At 46.8% G+C, this 24,698-nt stretch overlaps 1 protein-coding gene across 2 annotated transcripts in view; it reads right to left on the reverse strand.

Annotated features, from left to right (window-relative positions):
* The window catches only part of ADAM12 (ADAM metallopeptidase domain 12), a 2,697,358-nt gene that overhangs the window by 1,044,755 nt on the left and 1,627,905 nt on the right, over window positions 1-24,698 (reverse strand). For both annotated transcript variants that reach the window (XM_069239710.1, XM_069239711.1), the window contains exon 11: window positions 648-796. In XM_069239710.1, coding sequence (XP_069095811.1) covers window positions 648-796 — 149 coding nt within the window. The remainder of the gene's footprint in view (window positions 1-647; window positions 797-24,698) is intronic.

A 24,698-nucleotide genomic window follows, 5' to 3' on the forward strand; every position in this document is an offset into this window, starting at 1 on the left:
TAACAGTTCCTGCTAGGATTTTCTGCCAAACGATGTGACACCCTTCACTACTGGCGTGCCAAATGGGTTACATTTCCTTGCCTTTTATGTTGTTTCCCGGTTTCATGTGTGCATTTTTAACTTTTGCCCGCATTTAACTTTGTAAAGGTATTGAACTCACTATGATGGATTGGGGTAAATGTCTTCACACAAATGATGCTTACCATGAGGAGGTGGAACCTGGTTACACAATCGGAAGAAAATATTTGAAGCTGGTACTCTAAGCCTTCAGATGTCTCTGCTTTTACATAATTGTCAGTAGCTACTCACAGATAGTAGCTTGGAACACCACCTGACGGTATGTTATAATCTATAGCATATTAAGGTCCGGTTTTGTCAACTCTTGCATATATGTCCCTCATATCCAAAGTGACTTTAGTTTGCAAAGGTTGAACTTGCGTGTGAATATGCATTTGCGTGTGAAGGTGCATGCATTCTTTGTGAATCAACTAGTGTATTGTGCCACGGATGAAACAAATTATCTCATATTTAGGAAAATAACCATGTGCAAAGCTGGACCTCAGGAGATATATACAGAGCCATTATTTAAGCAAAGAAAGGGAGAGTACATTTATAATAATGTTGTACCCTTACACTGTGTCACTTACGTGGTGGATGGAGTCATGATGCATCCCCCTTTGTCAGCAGTTGCTTTGCAGTGGCACCTCCTCTCCAGTGTGTCGTGATTCATCCCAAAGTTGTGGCCCAGCTCGTGAGCCAGAGTCACTGCTGCACCGAGAGGGTTGTCCGAATGATCCTTCAAAGAAAGTAATCAAGGCTTAATTACCCTTATTCCTTAACATGCCAGAACAGCTCCATACTTTTGACATTTACCACATATTTTACCGCCAGAGCAGTCGAGAGCTGCTCATTATGGTGCAAATCATCTGAGGAAAAATGCAGGAGGCATGCCAGATGTCTGTGCTACCTGGTGTAATGAGCTCCCTTGAACGGACCTGACTCATGGCCACGCTGGGAAATCTAATTAGGTGTCTGATAGCGGTGAAGTCTTACTCCAGAGGCTACAAGTTCAGCGCTTGCTAAATTCAGAGGATTGTGTGACGGCTCTAGTCTGGTTTAAGGCTTCAAAGGCTAAAAATTCTCTAACATCACTCAGTGCGACAGACTGAATTAAAAGAGACAGAGTGAGGAACTTTTAAAGTCCCACCCAACAATTCAGCCAGTGCACAACCACAAAAACATTAAACTATTGCTCAACTATATTGAAAATGAGTGGCAATGATCACCATTAGAGACTTACATGTGCTGATTATTTTACTCAACTTTAAACTAAAGCCCATTAAAGCTAATGCTAAATTGATCCTGATCATTTAATCTTTTTTTTTTTGTTTCCAAGTATTAAATCAGAATTTAATTTAAAACATGTACCAACAAGTGTAGGATTAACCAATAGGTCTTGCTTGACCATTAGCCTATCGGCTTTGTCAATGCTATTTTTGTGTGTGCAAAATTGTATTATTGGGGATGCTCCCAGGATATCATCACTCTAAAGGAAAAAAACCACTTCCTAAAAGCAAACATATTTTTGGATTAAAAACACACTTTTCCATAGTAAACCCTGATAGTAAAGGGAATTATTTTATATATGGATGTGATCCTTGTAAAAGGGCAGAGTACAGTCACTCACAGTGACGTTAGTCAAGTGTATGCATCTGAGTGTGTGCATGCAAGTGTATGTGTCTGAGTGCGTGCATGCGAGTGTGTGTGTCTGAGTGCGTGCATGCGAGTGTATGTGTCTGAGTGCGTGCATGTGAGTGTATGTGTCTGAGTGCGTGTGTGGGAGTGAATGGGTGTATCTGAGTGTGTGTTTTGGTGCAAGTGTGTTGGGGTGTATGTAAATGAATGCGTGGGTGAGTGTGAGTGTGTAAATGTAGGTGTGTGGTCGTGTGGGGGTGTGTCTGCCTGCGACAGGAATGGAGGAATGGAGATTCCTGTCGCCAGGTGCATGACCGCCAGCATTTTCATGTTGCTGCAACCGCCATGAAAATGCTGGCGGTCTGCCGAGTTGTAATACCGGTATTACGGCTACCGTCGGGCCGGAGGTGATCACCTCCGGCCCGGCGGTCAGACCGCCCTGGCAGTACAGCCAGCATTTCGGCAGTTTGGTCTCGGCCAAACCAACAAAGTCGTATTATGGCAGTCTTTACCGCAGGCCCGACCGCCGCTGCAAGTCTGGCGGTCTAAGGACCGCCAGACTCATAATGAGGGCCTAAGATTTTTGAGCATCTGATTGTTACTCATAAGCACAAAAACCCAATTTTAATTCAACATCCTGATTCACAGATGCAGGAGTTTGTGAATTAAAACATAATTAATTGCACTCATGTTAGTGGAAAATTGCTATTGGAGATAGTACACCAAAGTAAATTTATAGTTAGAAGTGAGACACTAGGTATTCTACAGTGCAGAGGACCGTTCCGCAAAATTCAAGAAACAACTAGTTTAGGTTTGTGGGTATTCACAATTGTTTTGCCAGTAGTTTCTCATGCTATACACTTATACAGATTTACTCCTGCAAAAGGCAAGGCTTGAGTACCTTTCTGTGTTTGTAAGGGAATGCCACATGCTCCATATTTATATGTAGAGGAAGGACATTTTTTTTTTTACAGTGAAAAATGTTTTTCCTGTGTTCGTGCAAATGTGCATTTCTGTATATGTTTCACCTAGTGGAAAATTTGCATTAATATGTTGGAGTGACAATTTTAGTAATGCTAATGGCACAGAAGCCAGCACTAAGTGACTTTTATATTCACATTTAAAAGCCTAAACATAGACAGCTGCACTAACATGTATTTTAAACTTGTACATGTTTATTTTGTGGTGGACATTGTGCCTACCATGGAGACCGTGTGCCTACCAGAACTGACAATGTGTTAACATGATTAAACAATGTTGAACTATATTTTAATCTCTAGAGTGACTTATTAATAGTGGAAATGAAAAAGATTTATAATGTTTTATGATTTATTAGTTAAAGTTACATGTGCACAGAAAAATAAATGAACATCTTTGTCATACTTGATGAATTGTTTTAATAAAGTTTGCAATTATTCATGAATTTCTTTTACATATACTGATGAGGTATTACTAATGATGAATTCATAAGTTTGCATATTACATATGTTTTTATTAATGACAATATTAATGCGCTCTATTTTTTGTGTCAGCATAACTAGGCCAGAAGTCACTTGCTGCTGCAGGAAAATGCTAAGTCATTTTCTGTTTTCTAACATGCATTTTTCCATTAGGTAGTTTCACATGAATAGTAAAGAGTCCTATTGTATTATATGTAAGTTTCATTCCCAGAGACCTTGGATGTTTCAACATTAGAACATGAGGACTGGAAAGTAAAGCAGTGCCATTGTTTAACTGCTTATTCCCATGTGAAAGAGAAGTTCGTTATGTACAGTGGGAAGGAACATGGACTGCAACAAGTGATGTACAAATAGTTAAATTATTGGAGTCACATGGAAAGAAGGGATGACTTCAAACCAAGCTTGGGAGAGTTTCCTGATGTTTCAACTTTGACGTGTATTAAAATTTCTATTGGACACTGCCCCTTTTGCATAATGTGGACTCATCGAGTTGACCAACTGAACTGCTTTGATTATTTTAGAATAGGAATGGGCATTATACGTTTCAGTCAATTCCCTTTAGAATCTTATACTTTTAACTTCTCTCCTTGGACCTTTCAAGATTTCCATGTGCAGGCTGTGTTCTGCACTTTCCCCCTGATGGTGCTTCTGATGAACTTTGCTGAAGATTCAATACTTTGCTGGTGAACTTGAATTGTATTCTGATCCCAGAAGAGGTATATTCAAATGAAATGCTAACTGTTTCCCCTTGCCTTGCCTTATTTTTAATTAGTTAGCATGTTGACACCTGCCTTTTTTATTTGCCTAGTTAGGGTAAGTTAGCCTGAGATAGATGTTTTTCTAAAGCATTTTTGTCTTTATTTTTTTACTTTTGCCTGCATATGTAGTCTGCTTCCACACATGCTTGTCCTGATTTGGTTAGTAGTAGGGAGAACATATGTCACAATCTGTGAATTCTGAATCTGTGCATGCGATTTGATTACTGTCTTTAAATATTGAATTGAAATGAGTTTCTGCCTCACAAGTGATTGCTTTGTTGATGTGCATCTTGAATGTCTAATGGTGATGATGTTGAGCAGATTAAACTTGTTTTGTGGATTTGGTCAGCCTATGGTGTTCAGTTATCGCTATAATTTGGTGCTCCACACAATTTATGTGACTTTGGCTTTGTAGTTATGAAAATAACGCATTGAAACTTTATTCAGATTGGAGTTTTCCTTCCATGGCCACATTGGTCACGGTGCATAAATTGTTGATTGTCTTATTGATGTCAATTTTGGTTTATGGTTAACCACACTCTTTACTGGATCAAAAAAATTGTCGACCTCGGTGAAGCGTTCGAATCCTGAAAAGAATGAAAACGTGCCCACAACAACTTTCTGCAAATTGTGAGTACTCCTAGTAATCTATTCCTGATAAACTTTATAAAACTAATAACAGTTGTAAATCAACTCCAAAAATATGTGAAAATCTACAAAAAAAAATATTTAACTTTCTTTGAAGTGGTTTTAAACCATTTTATTATTTTACAAATTAGACATACAGAACATTCATAATAGTACTGTATATATCGGATAATAATTATAACAGTGCTCAGGTCAGCTTTACATACATAATGTTATGTTGAGACAGGAGTTTTTGGTTCCAACCTTGAACTAACAAGCAAACTCAACTTAAACCAAACAGGCAAACTGGAAGATTTACAGTATAGCTACGAGTGGCATCAGCATTACAAACTGGCACATTACATTCCTTAAGGAGAATGGAGGAGGCTATCCTGCAGGGATCTCTGTACATTGTTAAGATGGTATGCCTACACTTCCTCAGTGTCCCCAAGCCTCTGATTCTTTGTACAGCCCATGATAGTGTGGTATCCGGTTTCCGCAGTCCCCAATATGGGGAGTCGACATGCAGTCCTACGGTGTGGATGCCAGGGTGGAAATCAGTACCTTTACCAATTAGGACTCAGTATCCATACTCTTGGCCATAGACGCATCTCCCCTAAGGCACCATTCATTCTTGGTACTCATGCAGCTCTTGCATAGACATGACCCAGCCACTTGCAATTGGAACCCTACTTAACCCTCTGGACTCTTCCCGCCTAAGTGAAGCCTCCTCCGCTCTACCCTGTTTTAACAAGGCAGCACCCCAGTGGGAGAGTGTCGGGAGCATGGGTGATTTCCAACTCATGGCAATAGCTCTTCTGCCTATAATGAGCGCATGGTCAACGAAGCGATTTATAAAAAATTGCTTGCTTGGAGTGGTGAAAGAGGCCCAGCAGGGCGCTTTCTACCTTATGTAGGTCCGTACGTTCAGTTAACTCTGTGATGATCCCTATTATTTGTTGCCAGAAACGGACCGATTCCGGACAAGACCAGAACATGTGGTGCCTATTGGCAACTGGATCATGACACCGGGGGCATGCTGACGGGGTCCCACACTAACTGTTTAGCACGTCCAGTGTTAGGTAAACCCTGTGTAATATATTGTACTATATGTATTGAAATTTTGCATTTCTGGACACTTTTTTGTGGCATATCAGCACTCTGTTCCATTCTTTATCTCGAACTCCCTCCCCACATCCTGTTCCAATCTCGCACCAGCAGCTGCAGGGAGTCTCTGGTCATGTGTGCTAGTGCCCCGGTTGAGCCAAGTGATTAGGTCCTTCCCACTGCCAGTGACGTGGAGCGCATGCACTAACGGGTGAGGATCCGGTTCCGTGTCAGTTATACGCCACTGCTCAGTCAGTATGACAGTTAACCTAGTGTGTGTTATGAAATGTCCTCTCTGTAGTCCCTCCTCACTATGCAGGTGATCAAAAGACTTAAGTACTTTATCAAGGAATAATGCTACCACTGAATCTATCCCTGCCGCTTCCCACTGTTGTATGCCCACCTGGTCTATCATTGACCAGAAGGACCTAAATCCTGCAAGTTTAATTTTGGGGGATTACGTCTGTAGCACAGGCATTATTTTAATGCTTCATTTATAACTTATATGTGCCACTGACAGCAGCACACTGCACTGTGAAGGCGGTGTAGCAGATGGAAGGAAAGTTTCCCGGACCAAGCGCTGCACATCTGCACTAGTACGCTGCCCCAGCTCGTCTAACATTCTCCCAGCCAACCAATATGCCAGCCACTGCAGCTGTGCTGCCAAATGGTGATGATCAAAGTTGGGGGCTTACTAACCCCTTTTCTCGACTGGGAGTTGCATCTTATGGAGTGCCACTCGACGTCTGTCTTTGGTCCAGAGAAAGGTCCCCAACACAGCATGGAGCATGCAGAATACCTTCCTGGGTATAACTATAGGGACATTATTAAAAAAAATACAACAGGCGCGGCAGCGCAATTCTGTCTTGAACTGTAAGCGACAGTGTGCTCCAGAAGGTGATCTGCGAGCGTATGGTTGTAATAGCTCTTTTGAGGTTTCCATCTAGCAGATCCTGCGTAGCATGGTAGATGTTTATGCCTAGATAGTGAACTGTGGTAGTCTCCTAGCGTATATCTCGAGTTTCTGCCCGGAAATGCTGTACTGGGCAGTCGGGATGCAAAGGGAAAAAGCATGAATGGGCCAGTTGACCCCTAGGCCTGACGCCGCACAAAAGTCAGTTAATATCTAACTTATAGCATTTACCCCTTGCCGTATATCATGGATGTAAGTTAGTACGTCATTTGCATACAAAGAGACTACATGCATGGTTCCGCTCAGCGGAATCCCCCACTCTGCACCCTGCTGTCGAAGATCCTGGGCTAGGCACTCCATAGCCAGGGCAATCAATAGTGGAGACAGGAGGCAGCCTTGTCTTGTCCCCCTCATCATTGGGAAAGAGGGGAGATGCACTGCCCCACTTTTACATGGGCAGTGGGGTTCACATACATAAGGCTATACAGGCGGTCAATTATGCCAATGGCAGTTATGGTGGAGAACATGTAGATCCAGTCCAGTGTATCAAACGCTTTTTCAAAGTCCAACACTAGACATGCCGGATATGGCCATTGTTTTGGGGCCTGTGCCATGATTCGATAGAACCTACCTATGTTGAGCATTGTGGATCTATCAGGGATGAATCCATTCTGGTCTGTGTGAATTAGTTGGGGTAATAACCTAGAGGCTATGAGTTTACTTAATATTTTATAGTCTGACCCAAGCATTGACAGGTGACAGTAGGAGAGCATTTCCTGTGAGTCTTTCCCCAACTTAGGAAGAGATATAGTAAGGATTCTCGTAGTGTGTGGGGGAGTATACCCTCTTGCAGCGCCGTCTAGTAGACCTCGAGTAGTTTAGGTGCTGGTAATGGTAAATAGGTGTTATAGAATTCAATGGGGTATCCGTCCATCCCTAGAGTCTTCCGGGTGGCAGACGCTTGTACAGCCTCGCTGATGTCCTGAGTAGTTAAAGGCGCATTTAGAGCCTCTGCATCAGCAGGTCGTAGTCTTGGTAGAGTCACTTCCTGCAAAAAGTAGTATGCAGTGAATGTATCATGTATGTCTACTTGTTGGTAAGCAAGAATGTGGGAGACAGTCTGATGGTTATGGTCTGCAGTGTGGGAGCCAAGCTACGCAGCAGCCAGGCCAGTAGGTGCCTCCATTTGTCTCCCTCAGCATGCATCCGTACCTGATATGCCTTAAAGTCAAGACAGCAGAGTTGTTCTATGAGGTGGGCATGAGTTTCTGTGGCTGCAAGCCGTAGGTTCCTTCCTTCTAGAGTGTCCTGTGACTGCAATTCTAGCTCTCGGAGTTTAGTCTCTAGGCTTACTAACTCTCTGAGTATCATCGCATGAACCCCCACTGTTGCGCGAATGCAGTGTCCTTGTAGCACTGCCTTCAGCGCCTCCCATTCTACCATGTGGGAAGTTGCAGTGTTCCAATTGTCATTTAGGTATTGTTTTAGAGCGTCTTGTGTGCTTTCCTGAGACCTTTGGTCCTGTAGTTGCCTGTAGTTGCCATGTGGGGATTGGCGGTCGCAGCTGCCCCCATCGGATGTTGACCACTAATGGATTATGATCAGAGAAGGTTTTCCGAAGGTATTCTGCTGGAGTAACCAGAAACTGTAGCGAGGTGTAACACAACATATAATCTAACATGGCATGTAGGTCATGTTTTACTGATTAATGGGAGAATACCCTTGTGTCAGTGTGTAGTGTTCACCAGCAGTAGCTCAGCGCCCATTACCGCATCCACCGGGAGAACTGTGCTGCTGCCGGTACCACCAGTGATGTTGGTAATGGGGGATGTACGCGATCACAGTCTATGTTTAATATACTGTTAAAATCCGCACACACCAGCCACGGAAGATGTACCCATTTAACTAAGACAGCCGACAGGCGTGCAAATAATGCAGCTTGATGGATGTTAGGAGCATAAACACTTCCCAGTAAAACAGGACTACCATCCAGCGATCCCTCTACAAAGACATACAGGCCATCTGGGTCTATGTCTGTGTTAGTGGATTGAAATGGGACCCCGCCCGGACCCTCACCATAGCTCTGCGTTCAAACCCTGAATATGTGGTGCAATAGCATTGCTCTCGCAATCTCTGTCTTAGCCTTACCTCCTCGCCTCTAGCTATAGGTATCTCCTGCAGCAGCGCTATCTGTGCCCCACAGCGCCGTATATATTATTGTATTGCATGTCTTTTACGGGTGGGACCCAGACCCCAGACATTCCAAGTCATTAGTTTAATTTCTGCCATTTGATCAGAATCATAGAGAGTGTAATAGGGGAGTGAACCGTTACCTGCTGCTGGGCAAGGGCTCTGTCTGCACTTGCGCCTGTCTTGCGTCTTCCTTGAACTTGATTACAGCTTGAACTAACACCCAAAACTCCCATCCCAGGGCAGCCCTGAACATTGGGGTACACCCAAACCCTGAACACATAATCCCAGACAATGCGGTCTCCATTTTGCCCTACAGGGTGACCTGCAGGCACCCAGGAGTAGGGTGGGGGGCTGGCTAGATTATGATAGTGCATTTGTTCTTTACTCATTTAACACATGCAGCCGGACTCATAATACATGATATATTACTAACTGCTATATCCCCCTTGCATCTTCTAAGTACATTAGTCAGTAGTCTTACTCAGCAGGGGCGAGCAGCCCAACGGACCAGGGGGCGGTCAGAGCACCCTTCGTACTGATCACAAGCTCTCTGCTATATTAGCATATCTGTCATCTTGGTGTTACCCCTAGCAGGACCTCGGAGAGGGTCTCACTGACAGAGACTTCAAATTTGTTTGTCGCCTGTTATTGAGCTGTGGCATGACCTGTCCGTCTTCATGCCACAGTGATGTCACAGCCGATAGCGCTTGCTTCTGCTTCAGCCATGCCTGGGCGGGGGGACCTTTCCTTCTATCTGCATTGGTGCCCTGCAGGGGTGTTCTAGTTCACTTTTTCCTTTTGATTCGATCAGGCTTCATTGTCGGTGACGTATCCACGGAAGTCTTGTATCTATGTTGCTCTACCCAGTCCCAGGCGTCTGTGGGTTCAGTGAAGAAGAAGCTATTATCTTGAGACTAGTTGGAAACAGTAAGGAGAATGTGAGGCCAACCTGGTGCAGGTGTTTATTAACTCTGGCGAAGGAGGCCCATTGACGCTGAACCGCGGTTCTGTACCCTGGAAATAAATAGATCCGTGAGTTTTCATACGGGAGTGGCGTCTACGAGCGCATTTTCTTCAGTATTGTTCTCGGTCTCTGTAGTTGAGTAGGCAAATTAATACTGGCCGGAGTGGCGTTCCAGCCAGTGGTTTGCGAGCGGGCACTCTGTGTGCGCATTCTAGGGGGAAAAGGTCTCCTTCCCCACACTTTGAGCCAGCCAAAAGTAGAAAAATTGGATGGGGTCCGACTCTTCTGCCCCCACCAGGAACCCCACCACACGGATGTTATTCCACCTGGACCGGCCTTCCAAATCCTCTTGTCACCCTTGCAGACAGTTTTTTTCTGATCTTCATGGAGTAAGGAACTCTATCGCCACTGCATCCACTATGTTACGTAGGTCTTGACCTGTGGTCTGAATGGCTTCCAGGAATTTTGTCTATCTTGTCCTCATGATTGGTGGGAGCCGGGGCTGCCTCCTGGCTCCATGTCTCAGAAGCAACCGGTGGTGCTGTCTCCTGCCGCTACAGTGAGCCAGCGCTAGAACCTCCTCTCCTACCCATATCGGTAACTCTCATGGGCAGTCAGCACACAATTATCTTCAATTGGTATCCAGCACCCAAGGGCCAGGCGCGGTACACGCTATGTCCAGTTGGATCAGAGGCAGCCAGCCTATCCAGAGGCAAGTCAGGGGTGGAGGGAGGGCTGAGGTGCTTCTCCACTTTAATTTCCTGTAATCTGTGTAGGTCTCCCTCTTACCAGGGAGGCCCACCCCCACAGTGTCAGTCCTTTCCACTGCCTCCGCCCTCCCCCAGATCATGGCTCGAGCCAAATGTCGCGCATCTCTATTCTCTGTGCGCTTGTGAAAGTCCGCAGCAGAGGGGGGAGGAGTGGGGCAAGATGGCAATGTGAAAGCAAGGGGGAGAGAGAGAGGAGGCCCCCAGCCACTGCCAGGACCCCCTGCAGACTCTGTTTCTCCTTCAGCCAATCTTACTCTGCTGTGGCTGTGCACAACCTTCATCTTCCTCTTGCGCCGCTGGTCTGTATTCCGAGCACACCAGGTAGGCCTTGCCGCTTGCCATCCCTCCTCCCGGCAGGGGCCCTCCATGTTGCTCTACAACAATGGGGCCAGTGGGGAGGATTTGGAAGCAGCACAAGAGAGCAGGAGGGGGGGTCGCTCACCTCTATTCCAGCCCCCCTTCAGCCTCCGTCCCTCACCTAGTCGCAGGCTCTCCTGCCGTGCCCAGGCCCAATCCGCCTTCCCCACTGTGCGGAGGCCGGTCAGTGCACCTCGGCCTGCGCGGTTCTAGGGGGAAGCAGCACTTCTCTTTTTGGGCTTTTCAGGTGGCCCCCACTTCCGGGCCCCTCCGCTCCACTGTGCTCATCGGTCTCTGCCGAAAGGCAGCAGCAGGGATCACCGGATCAGGAATCAGGCGGAGGGAGCTTACTCAGAGTCCGCCCGCCTCTGACGGCGTCAAGCTACGCCCCAACTTTCTCTGTAGTGATATTGTGAATTAGGCCTATAATGTAGTGTGTTTCCCCATTCCCTGCAGTAGCAGGATTCTAGCATGAACCAGTCAGAAAGCAGAAGTAAAGAATGTGCTAACTACTTTAAAGGGATGAGGATTGTGAAAGGAAGGCAAACACTAATCCAAACGTGTATATATTTTTTATAAATAATCAACGTTAATTGCAAATTTTTTTATGTTGAAAATCAAGAGTGTGACTTTTTTTAACCACTTATTTAAAAAGCCCCAGAAATTCTCACATTGTTATGTGTTCAAATAAATCAATACTATTGTGCACAAAGGTTCTCATTCTTTTTTTAAGTTTCTTTTTGAACCTAACAGTGCCCCAAATTAAATATGCAATATTTATAATTTATATTCAAGTACAGAGTGTTTATTATACTGGCACACAGTCTTTTCACTAAGAAATAATCAAACATAGTGATTGTAATACTTAATTTCAGAATACCACATAGGTAACAAGAAAAGTGCATTTTGTGGCCCAATGATGGACCTGCATGAGGGCCAGAGTAATTACCAGTCATTAAGAATAATTTAGGCATTCCAACCATCACTTTTGTCGTCTTCATTGTCAGACACAGTAAGTGTGATGAGGATGCTCGAGTTGGATTCCATGGTTGCTGCACCCTAGGACTGATAAAGACCAATAAAGATTAAACTGGTTTATAGTTGATTTGTGCCTATTCAGAGGGGATGCAGGGCCACGGCTGATTTGCATATTATTCCTTGCACAGTGAACAAAAAAACAACACCTACTGGAATGTGGTACAATGTATTAAGAAGGGGTTGACTTTAATTAACGACCTTTATCCAATGTTTTTTTTGTTTTTTCCAAAAAAGGTGGTCACCAAATGAGAGACAGAGGTGACGGTTGTCTAGCATTAAATTACTTATAGAGAAGAAAACCAGTGTGAGAGACAATATAAACTGTACTCAGAACTTTTCTCAGTCCCATATTTACTATATGGTTTTTAAGGCATTAGAGGTGGGTGGACCCTGTAGTCACACTTTCTTCAAAGGTATACTTTGCATTTTGTTTTACCATGGCATGCTGCAATGAGTGTGGATTTTTTAATGAAATGAAGTGAGCTCAAAATATGTAGCAATATCAAATATAGTGACTTAGATTGGGATTAGTTTAGGGATGCTAAATCCGAAGAAAGCCATTTGACCAGTCAGGCAATTGCTTGGCTGAAACGTTTAGGCCCAGTGATATTTGAGTACATTGGTTACTCTATAAACATCACCTTCTGGTTCTAACCTGGCTAAATGCTCACTGAGATAAACATTAGAGACTTAGGGATTCCTTTAGGAACTTTTATAGTCAGATCCCTTCACAAGAAAATACTGAGAGCTCCCTTCCTAGAGTGAAGACTCTATAATGAAGCATGCCACTGGTAACCATAGTGGGTGACAGTCCTAGTTTAAAAAAAACATTAGGGTCCTCCTTTGGTAGGCAATAAAGAGGATCAAAACAAGGTTAAGTGAGGTCACTCTCTTTTATAATGTGAATCTCTAGACTTCATCTTGTTTTCCAGGAATCCCCACATTTCTTTGGAAAGAAAACAAAAGGCCACATTTAGAGTTTTGTGGACAGGCAGAGTAACCTGTTAGCCAAGTTCTCATTTCACTCTACTTAGAGTCATGGAACTGCTATATTTCAGAGAGTGAAGCCTCTCCTGGCTAGGTCGGTAGAAACCTTTCACAGACTGCCCGGCTGATATTGGGCCAGTGGTCACAGTACCTCAGACAAACTTCTCAATTTAGGGCATATTTCGGATATACTCTTTTTTGATTCAGGACCACCAAAGAACGTTTAGAGGTTCAAACATTAAACAATTGACTGATAGTCACACACTGGGGGAAAAAACTCCCAGTGCGTCAGTGTCATTTGTTTTTTTGGTGTTTCTCAATAAACTCTAACTTTTTTTGTTTTAAAAAAACTGAAAATATCAGTGTGCAGGAACATTGGACACGGTGCCCGCGCTGCAAGAGTCCGTACGTTTAAGGAGCTGCAATGGCAGTGGGCAGAAGAAATATGCCTGCCTGGTGGACACACCTATGTTGGATATCGTACTTCACCAAGACAGCTGAATAAATTCCTTTACTGACCTGGTGGAATGCAGTAAAGCCTACCTACCCTCAAAGTGTCTTTATTCAGCCTAGAGAGGCTGTGGAAAGAAGTGCAGAAAACACGTCTTATAATCGTTATTTGAGTCGTCAAACCATAGTGAAAGTTCTGTAGCTTCCCACATAGTGAAAACCGACAGTGTTATCAAGCAATAGGAACAGTCTATGCCCCTGTGACAATGGACAGGCACAAACGCATGATCTCAATGCATTGGAAACAAAAACAAAGCAAGTGAAAGACTGCCACTTGCCCAGAGCCCTGTCTGTTCCCCAAGCCACCCACTACAAAATCTGGGTGAGACATGCCCCCTGACCTCCCTGCCAAGCCGCTTCCGATGCCCAGGACATGCCAATGCAGCATTAACTGTACCCTCAACTGATATGGGAGCCAAACAATTGCCATTATAATATGTGCGTTACCAGAGGTTGAAGAACAAAATAATGTTATATAAATATATATGGTTTCCCTGTTACCCCTATTTCCTCGCAGCAGCATTCCATCGATTATCAGCGTGTCTGTGCAACTGAAGTAGAGGACAACCGTATGCATATTAGTGCAGTCGAGAAGTAAAGGCAAATAGTCTGTCTCAAACGTCAAGGCGCTTAAAATAACAGGGAAGTAACAGGAAACCAAAGGAACCATTTCAAGCAATAATTCTTAACTAAGGGCTTAGATAGCTTTTGTGCAACATTCTGTTGCCCTATAGTCGGATTTACATTTTTTTAACTAGGAAGTGGTGCTTGTTGCCAAGCCAATGAAAATGTCACACAGTAACCAGCAGTTCAAACAATATGTGTGTGTCAAAGTGCGGCTGCATAGCAACAGTCTCTCAAGCACTGCATTTAAATTATCTGCACTCATTAAGAAGGGTTTCTTCAGTTCTAGAGATCCAAAAATAATACATTCATAGATAATCATTTGCACAATTCACCACTAAAGGAAAACAGCAGTTCTCTCCTAACCTAGTCTATATTTTACAACTATGTAATTATTCTAAAACATCTGGATTCAATTATTTGCTTGAAACATGGGAAATTCTGTGTTATCAGGTTTCAAAATAAGGCCCCAGGGTTTAGAATGTAATATCTCAGCAGAAGAGATCTTTTGAAGGCTTGAGGACCCAGACATTTTCATAAGTAAACTGCCCTTATTCAGAAGTGGAGGCCACGCTGATCTGGAAAGAATCACATTGTGCGTTATTAGGCTCCTCTACCTTGTACAACACTCAACGGCAAACGCCAGTAATAAGCAGTCGGTTTGTTGGAAACAGAGAAGTTCAATGCTATGACACGTTTATACGATTATTTGGCAAATTATAGGTAATCGGACGTGAACCCTATTTCTCTCCAGGGATTTAGTTGAATCAAAATGATGGAAAACTAAACTAGTACGGCAGGGCTCGAGCACTTACTTGAAAGAATGAAAGAAGAGTTTAATGAAAACATAATGTATTTCTTTATTCAGTTGAATCACTACCAGAACTGCCAATGCTGCGTGGTACCGTAATGACCAAGAGTCAGAAATCGTTATAATTATTTGGAAGAGAGGGTACCCATACTAACTCATTAAAACCACTCTGGTTGGTTAAAATACTATTCTGAGATAGTCTCTGCTAAACCCCTGGTAGCTATCAGCACAATCATCAGGCAGTCTTCAGAGATGCAAATTCAAGCCGTACTAACAATTTCAAAGTAAACAACCAAACACAATAAAATTCCCACACCAACTCTGAAAAATAGAGAAAAAATGAACGTGCAAAAAACACAGAGATTATCAAAACAGGTTAGGGGGAACCGAAGACATTAATTTGTAAAATTTAAGAGAAAAAGCACCTAGAAAAATTCAGGTATTATGGAAAAACAACAGCTTTCAAGGACCTAGGCACAATTTCAGACTGACCACAATGGTTCGGAGTCTGATATATCAAGCTGCTTGTCTTGGTGAAAGCTTTTACATTCAAACTTAGGGCCTGATTTAGATATTACCGGACATGTTACTCTGTCACAACGGTGATGGAGATCCCATCTGCCAATATGTAAATCCCATTTTATCATATGGGATTATGATATTGGCGGACGGGATATTGTCACTGTTGTGACAGAGTAACTCATTAACCAATATCTAAATCAGGCCCTTAGTCTCCAACACCCTAAAAAGTGCGTAATGCCAATCCTGCAACTTGCAGCTCCTCAGGGCAGGCTTCTGGTTACCAGATCTCTCTAGAGCTAGGTCTCCTGCAGGATTTCAATCAATCAATTCAACAATTGGATTTGTGGAACTCTTCTTGTCACCAATGAGGGTATCCAGGTGCTGGCAGGGTCTAGTTGATTAGCCAAATAGCCTGGTCTTCAGGGACTTTCAGAATTCTGAAAGAGATGGGGAGGTCTGGAGATGAAAGTGTAGCTTGTTCCATGTCTTCACAGCTAGGTGGGAGAAGGAGCAACCTCCGCATTTTATACAGTGGAACGGGCGTAGGTCAAGGTTAGAGAAAGGAAAATGGAGCGGAGTAGTCTGGTGGGCTGATGGAAGTTCAGGCGGTGGTTCAAGTAGGCAGGTCTGCAGTTGTGTAGGGCCTTGTATGCATGGGTCAGGAGCCTGAACTGGCATCTTTTCTGTACAGGGAGCTAGTGGAGTTCCCTGAGTAGGGGGTAATATGGGCTTATCTAGGGAGATCCAGGACAAGTCTGGCTGTGGTACTGTATGGTCTGCAGTTGTCAGATGAGGTAAGTTGCAATTAATGTATAGAGAGAGTTTCCGTAGTCCAGTCGGCTGGAGATGAGGGTCTGGGTGATGGTGCAGCTTGAGCTTTGGGGTAGCCATTTTAATATCTTACAAAGCATGTGGCATATAAAGAATCAGAAAGAGGAGACATAGTTGACCTGAGTCGTCATGGTTAGCTTGTTGTTCAGAATGATGCCTAAGTTCCTAGCTTGGCCACTGGTGGGAGGAGTAGGTCTGAGTTCTGAGGCCCACCAGGATGCGTCCCATGGGGAGGGTTTATTTCCGAAGATCAGTACCTTTGTCTTGTCCGTGTTGAGCTTCCGGCAGTTGTCCTTTATCCAGTTGGCGACGTCTGTCATGCTGTTGTGAATCTTAGTCTTATGACTGGTGGTGTCTTCGGAGAAAGAGAGAGGATAAGTTGTGTGTTATTGGTGTAGGATATATTATTGAGTCCTTTGGTTTTAACGATGCTGGTCAGAGGTCTCATATACGTATTGAACAGGGTGGGGGTGAATGAGGTTCCTTGGGGTACTCCACAAATTATTTCCATGGGTTCAGAGGTGAAGGTGGACTTTTTGTGTTCTTCCGGTGAGGGAAGAGGTAATCCATCTGAGAGAGACTCATTGGATGTCTATATTGTGCAGCCTTGTGATGAGTGTGAGGTGGGAGACCATATCAGAGGCTGCTGAAAGGTCTAGGAGGGTCAAAGCCACAGTCTCTCTTCGGTCGAGTAGGGCTCAGATGTCATTCGTAGTCACAATGAGGGCTGTCGCAGTGCTGTGGCTGTTGCAGAATCCGGATTTAGAGGAGTTGAGCAGGAGGTTCTGTTCCAGATGTTATGAGAGTTGTTGATTGATGGCTTTTTCTAAACCTTTGGCTGGGAACGGGAGCCAGGATATCGGTCGGTAGTTGTTGAGTTTGGTGTTTTCTGCCACTGATTTCTTTAGTAGGGCATTAACTTCTTCATGTTTCCAGTCCTCGGGAAAGGTGGCTGTGGAAACTGAGGTGTTGAACAAGGTGGTGTGTACGTGGCTGATTCTAGCTTCACCAAGTTCGAAGATGTGATGTGGGCCAGATTCGGGTGGGGCACCTGAGTGGACCAGGTTCATGATAGAAGCAGTGTCCTGTGGGGCATACTGGCTCCATTCGGTTAGTCAGATGTCTTTGGTCGTAAGGGATCGTTGTGCTGCTTGAAGGCGTCCGTGGCCTTGGGCTAGGGTTTAAGTATCTATTGATGTTGGTGATCTTTCAAGGAAGATATTTGCAAGGTTGTCATAGAGTTCCTATGAGAGGGTAATGTTGTTTGTTGCAGCTGAGGGGTTGGATAATTTTTTGACAATGTTGAAGAGTTCTTTGCTGTTACTGGAGCTTGAATCGATATGTGAGGCCAAGGTGTTTTTCTTTGATTCTCTCAACAGTATGTGTTAGAGGTTGAGGGCTGTCTTGAAGGTGGTCTTGTTGGGTGTGTCCTTGCTGGTGCCCCATCTCCTTTCCAGTTGTTTTCAGTGTGTGTTAGTGGTTCTGAGCTCTTCAGTGTACCAGTTAGCCTGAATGGTGGACTTTGTGTGTGTTGTTGCAGATGGGGGCAGAAGTCCGTGAGCTAGTGATGTTGAAGTGGATGAGGCAATGGTCAGTTCAGGTGAGTTCCATGGTGTGGATATACCTAATGAGGTCACTGGAGGTGAAGATGGGGTGTAGCATGTGAGCCACGGTATGTGTGGAGTCATGGACGAGTTGGGTGAGTCCATTGTTATTCATGCTGGCGAGGAGGTTGGTAGTGTTGGTGTCATTGTGGTCATCGAAATGGAAGTAGAGGTCACTGGGGAAAATGTTGTTGGAGTCTATGGCGAGGGGGGGGCAACTAAGTAAGCAATGACGTTTCAGAAGGCTGGATGTGGTCCTGGTGGATGGTAGGCAAGGGTGCCCCTGATGGCGTTTTTGCTGTCTGTTTGGAGTCAGAAGTTGAGGTGTTCCATGGCTGGGGTAATGCCATTTCTGGTGATGCATTGGATGGATTCCTTGTGCATGGTAGTGATCCCTCTGCCAGGCTTTTTGATGCAATTGTGGTGGGCGATTTTGTATCTTTTGGGTATTGTGGTAGCGATGTTGGCCACTGAAGTGGGCGTGAGTGTGGAGATGAGGTCCCAAATCTCAGAGGTGTGTTCACATAGTGAGCTTGTTTTGAGAAGGCACATGCAAGTTAGCGTTTTTGTACCCGTGGTGTCTGTCGTGTGTTCAGGTTGGGGCTGGCTGGTGGGCTGGTGTGTGTGCTGTGGCAGGTGAAGTGGCAGTGGGTGCAGATGAAAGGTCCTACTGTGGAGTGTGGAGCAGCACAGTGGTAATGTTTGTTGTGGCGTTGAGGGGGATCAAGGGTGTAGAGCTTGGTGGTGGTGTACATGCGAGGGGTGGGAGGGCCAGGGGTCGTCATGATGGGTGTGGTCCTGGTGGGGTAGGGTGCAGATGGGCTTGCCTTTGGTGCACCATTGGTGCACCAGTGGCACGGCGGCTTGCATTAAGTTGGACCTGGGGAGGGCAGTGCTTTTGTTGGGGGGAAGAATGGTGAGTTGAAAACCCAGGCAGCAATGGTGTCACTAGGTCAAATGGTGGCAACTGGATCAGGCTGTAACAAGAAGAAGCTGGAGGCCACAGGCAAATGGCAGGCTAGGTAGCCAGGTGCCTACAGGATTTTGTCCTCTTTAGTCAGCTGGGCCCTCGTGGGGTCTGGAGTTATTCTGATTTTTGTGTGCCTGAAGGGGGTAAACAGGAGGCCAACTACTTGACCCTTGGACAGCAGTTCCAATCCCTGGGTGCCAATAGGATTGAGGAGTCCTTGTGCGAGCTCTTTTCTTTCAGCAGGGGCCAGGAGTTTTCTTCCAGCAGGGCCTTCTTCTTTAGATGGAGTCTTCAAGATCCTGAAATATTCTGAGAAGGTGGTGGAAGGGCCAGATTTATTCTGTGATTGGATGCATTTTAACACCCAATACTAAAATCTTTCTTTCAGTTTCCTAACTGCCTTCTGCAGCATTTCCTATTTACTGTAGAAATGGCCAGTAGCCCTTATTTCAAGATGGCAGGGCCCAGCTGCCACCAGGCCGGCCTGCCTTCAGGTTCTTGGCCACTCCATTGCGTGACAGGATCAAATCTACAGTTTTTCCCTCCTTTCAATGGATGGGGCTCGACTGTCTAAGATGGTCCTAGGGACGAATAAGAAATTCCAAGTCAAAAGAGGCAGGTCTAAAGCTGACACATGCTCCACTCCACTCTTAGATAGCGAATCACTGCTACACGGGCAGCAGTTATCATGTATTGGCCTTTCCTGGGACAGAGGCAGGCCACTGTCCTCTGAGTCAGAGCCACTAATTCTCCCAGCCTAGGATATGTATTCCTGCTATCGACGTGTGACATCTGGCGAAATTAGTCCCTCCTCTTCTCAACTGTTATTAGGGATGGGCTGTCTAGGAGGGCACGTGTAATAAATAGGAGGAGCCCTCTGAGTCATCTCCAAGTCAAAAGAGGTAGTGCTAAAGCTGACAACTGTTCCTCTTCACTTCCAGATAACTAATTTGTGCGAAGATGTTAACAGCTAACATCCATTAGCCTTTCCTGGGAGGGCCCAGAGGTCAGCCATTATCTTATGAGCCAGTTGTTAACTCTCCCAGGCAAAGATATGTATTCCGGCTCTGGAGATTTGATGAGCGACAGAACAGGTTTTAAGCCAATTGTGGATAAGGTAGGATAAAGCATAGTTATTACATAGTTCTGCTCCTGCATCAAAATCTGATTTCACAATTAAGTCAGATTTTAAAAACTAAGCTGGAAATATGCATTTCCAAATAGAGTACTCTAATGTACAAAATGTGTTTTAGAGAGGCAGCACAAGTACTTTACTACTGTTTAGCAGTGGTAAAGTGCAGACAGTTCTAAAGACAGCAAATCCAGACATGCAAAAATTGGGGGGACCACAGCAAACATTGATTCATTACACCTGTTATTACAGCTCTATTACACGTTTTTATCTATGGAATTGAGCATTACCTTGAAAATCAGCATTTGCACACCAGTCACCTTAAATCTTTCCTACATATCTGGAGTGTTTCCCCCTGACATATTCTACCAAGTTCCCACTAGTGAAATATGTTCATGGGCAATCATCAGCCCCTTAACATTCACAACAATGCCAAACATTCTGTCTAGTGTCTAGTACAAGGTAAAAAGTGAACAGTAAAGGATATGCTGGGTGGAAACAAAATGCTGTAATAAATGCTTGCCTGAAAGGTAAGGGAGGGCAGTATAACCTTCAGGCTAAATTAAAGGCAGTAGACTTGTTGGGTAGGGTAAGATGTGACACAGGTAAATGCAGAACATTTATAACCAATCTGCTCACCGAATAATAATCACTTGAATAGTAATTCCATTTATATAGTGCTCACTACCCTTAATAAGGCATTGAAGTGATTTACATCAGGCTGCACTCTGCTCTAGGAACCCGATATCAAAAGTTAAAGCTGTTTCGAGAGTCCAAAGGAGCCCTTGTAGTTGTATCATTATTTAGTGGCAATGTTTGATTATACGACACATGGGGGGTCATTCCAACCCTGGCGGTCGGTGTTAAAGCGGCGGCTAACCCGCCAACAGGCTGGCGGTGTAAAAAATGTAATTCTGACCCTGGCGGAAACCGCCAACAGAGACCGCCACTTTAACACTCCGACCGCCACGGCGGGACAAACAAACAGCGCGGCGGTCACCGCCAACAGACAGGTGTACCGCCCACCCTATCACAACCCACCAATCCGCCACCTTTTCCGGGGCGGTAGCCCGCCGATAAAAACACAGCGGAAACAGACATTTCAAACGGAAAACGCTCACCTCCATACACCCCACGAGGAATCTGGACAGCATGGAACCCGAACTACACATCCTACCAGCCATTGTCTTTCTGCTCCTCTACCAGGAGCACGAACGCCGGCGCAGAAGACTACAGTGAGTACTGCACCTACGACACAGGGGAGGGGGGGAGGAGAAAATATTACGGGCACACATACGCTACACACCCACCACCACCCTCACCCACTACAACACACACATCAATGCATAGCAATACATCACTGTTACAACCCCCAAACCCCCCGGAAGAATGCAAAGACAAAATGAAATGATCATAAACAGTCGAATATATTGTATTATCGGCATATAAAAATATCACACATTTAAAACTAATATATACATAAATATTAAAAGTCCGATAATTTTAGCTGTCATTGTCCGTGGACCACTGGGCCCAAATCACATGGGCAAGGCCCACACAGGATACCTGGCACCAACGGAGAGAACACTGCAGGGGCATCAGATAGAAAAACTACAGGCACCTCAGGGGGAAAGGAAGGAGGGGCACCTCAGCCACATGAGTACACAACGCCAGATCCACGAGGGGCCTCCATGGCCACTGTCCCATCCTGGGGAGTGCAAAGCCACAGTCTCTCAAGTCCATACAGTGGGTGGGTTGCCCACTGTACCATCCTGGGGAGTGCAAAGCCACAGTCTCTCAAGTCTCTACAGTGGGTGGTTTGCCCACTGTACCATCCTGGGGAGTGCAAAGCCACAGTCTCTCAAGTCCATACAGTGGGTGGCTTGCCCACTGTACCATCCTGGGGAGTGCAAAGCCACAGTCTCTCAAGTCTCTACAGTGGGTGGTTTGCCCACTGTACCATCCTGGGGAGTGCAAAGCCACAGTCTCTCAAGTCTCTACAGTGGGTGGTTTGCCCACTGTACCATCCTGGGGAGTACAAAGCCACAGTCTCTCAAGTCTCTACAGTGGGTGGTTTGCCCACTGTACCATCCTGGGGAGTGCAAAGCCACAGTCTCTCAAATGGATGACAGTGTCCACTGGTTCTGGAGGGGGACTGGTGCCCAGAGTGATTCGTGCAGCCCTGCCCGACACAGATGCGGCACTGCCCCTTCTGCCAATGGGCCAGCGGTGCTTGAGATGAAGGGCCCAGTGCAGCGGTGCTTGAGATGAAGGGCCCAGTTCAGCGGTGCTTGAGACGGCGGTGCCCAGCGGAGCGGTGCTTGAGATGAAGGGCCCAGTGCAGCAGTGCTTGAGATGAAGGGCCCAGCGGAGCGGTGCTTGAGATGAAGGGCACAGTGCAGCGGTGCTTGAGATGAAGGGCCCAGTGCAGCGGTGTTTGAGATGAAGGGCCCAGTTCAGCGGTGCTTGAGACGGCGGTACCCAGCGGAGCGGTGCTTGAGATGAAGGGCCCAGTGCAGCGATGCTTGAGATGAAGGGCCCAGCGGAGCGGTGCTTGAGATGAAGGGCCCAGTTCAGCGGTGCTTGAGATGAAGGTCCCAGTGCAGCGGTGCTTGAGATGAAGGGCCCAGTGGAGCGGTGCTTGAGATGAAGGGCCCAGTGCAGCGGTGCTTGAGATGAAGGGCCCAGTGCAGCGGTGCTTGAGATGAAGGGCCCAGTGCAGCGGTGCTTGAGATGAAGGGCCCAGTTCAGCGGTGCTTGAGATGAAGGGCCCAGCGGAGTGATGCTTGAGATGAAGGGCCCAGCGGAGCGGTGCTTGAGATGAAGGGCCCAGCGGAGCGGTGCTTGAGATGAAGGGCCCAGCGGAGCGGTGCTTGAGATGAAGGGCCCAGTGCAGCGGTGCTTGAGATGAAGGGCCCAGTGCAGCGGTGCTTGAGATGAAGGGCCCAGTGCAGCGGTGCTTGAGATGAAGGGCCCAGTGCAGCGGTGCTTGAGATGAAGGGCCCAGTGCAGCGGTGCTTGAGATGAAGGGCCCAGCGGAGCGGTGCTTGAGACGGCGGTGCCCAGCGGAGCGGTGCTTGAGATGAAGGGCCCAGTGCAGCGGTGCTTGCCCTGTTCAGCGGTGCTTGCCTTGGCGGTCCTTGCCCTGTTCAGCGGTGCTTGCCTTGGCGGTCCTTGCCCTGTTCAGCGGTCCTTGCCCTGTTCAGCGGTGCTTGCCCTGTTCAGCAGTGCTTGAGTTGGCGGTCCTTGCCCTGTTCAGCAGTGCTTGCCCAGTTCAGCGGTGCTTGCCTTGGCGGTCCTTGCCCTGTTCAGCGGTGCTTGAGTTGGCGCTCCTTCATTGCCCAGCTGGGCTGTGGCTGGCGCTCCTTCATTGCCCAGCTGGGCTGTGGCTGGCGGGGCCCTCCTGGGCAGCTGGGCTGTGGCTGGCGGGGCCCTCCTGGGCAGCTGGGCTGTGGCTGGCGGGGCCCTCCTGGGCAGCTGGGCTGTGGCTGGCGAGGCCCCCCTGGGCAGCTGGGCTGTGGCTGGCGGGGCCCTCCTGCACACCTGGGATGGGGCTGATGGGGCCCTCCTGGGCAGCTGGCCTGCTGCCGGACTTGTTGGGCGTGCTGCCCTTCCCACCCTTCCCTGGTCGTCTGTGGCCCTTTCCCACCTTTGGCGGTGTGCCAGGTGGCACCCCACTTCCAGGCGGAGCCAGGGTAGGGATTTTGGTCCCTGGTGTCCTTGGCCTCTCGCGCCGGGCACTGGTGATCTTTGGGTGTTTTTCCGGGGGTGGGCTGGCCGTGCCTTGGCTCCTACCAGAACTAGTTGCCCTTGAGGGTGGGGGACTCCACAGTACTTGGACAACAGTCCTGATAGGTCCTGGTTTGGTGGTGGCTGAGGTGCTGATTGCAGTCTTATTCGATGGACGGGGTGGGGGAGTTGTTGGAAAGAGGTCAAGTTTGGAAAGGAAAATCAATTTGGAAAGAGAGGGACGGCTAGGTGTAGTGGGTATGGGAGTGGAGGAAGAGGATGTGGTTGTAGGAGTGTGAAGTCCGGTGTCTTTGGGTGCAGGTGCTTGGGCTGGAGGCTGTCGTGAGGTGGATGGCTGTTGGGTGGGTGGCTGCCTGCGTTTGTGTGGTTTGGGAGAGGGGGTGACAGACACACTGGGAGAGGACACAGGGGACGTGTAAATGATAGTGGGGTGGTGACTGCACGTGTGCGGAGTGTTCTGGTGGGTGTGCTGGTGATGGACGTAGTGGCTGAAGATGTTGTGCATGCAAGTGTGAGTGGAGACGTCACAGGGAGGGAGGAGGGAGACGAGGAGGAGGGGGACACAGTGGAGGCAGTGGGTGTTGGTGTGTCTGCATGTGGATGTTGCTGGTGTGAATGCTTGTGTGAAGTGTGGTGCTTATGTCTGGATGAGCTTCCCTTGGGTGTTGAGGTGTGTGCAGGCTGGTCTGTAGGTGTGTCTGGGATAGGCAGAGGTACAGGGGATTGGGTCTGGGTGGAGGAAGTTGGAGGGGGGAGGCTAGAGACAGGGACAATTGCTGCCGTCAGTGCTGAGGCCAGAGCGTTGAACGATCGCTGATGGGCAGCCTGACCCGAATGAATGCCCTCCAGGTATGCATTACTCCGGTGCACCTCCCTTTCTACACCCTGGATGGCATTCAAAAGGGTAGACTGCCCAACAATGATGGTCCTCAGGAGGTCAATGACCTCCTCACTGAGGGCAGCAGGGGTGACAGGGGCAGGGCCTGAGGTGCCTGGGGCGAAGGAGATGCCCCCCTTCCTGGGTGAGCGGGCACGGGACAAACGCTGAGGGGCTGCTGGGTGGGCGGTGCTGGTG

Source organism: Pleurodeles waltl, chromosome 6 (assembly GCF_031143425.1).
Source record: "Pleurodeles waltl isolate 20211129_DDA chromosome 6, aPleWal1.hap1.20221129, whole genome shotgun sequence".
Lineage (NCBI taxonomy): Eukaryota > Metazoa > Chordata > Amphibia > Caudata > Salamandridae > Pleurodeles > Pleurodeles waltl.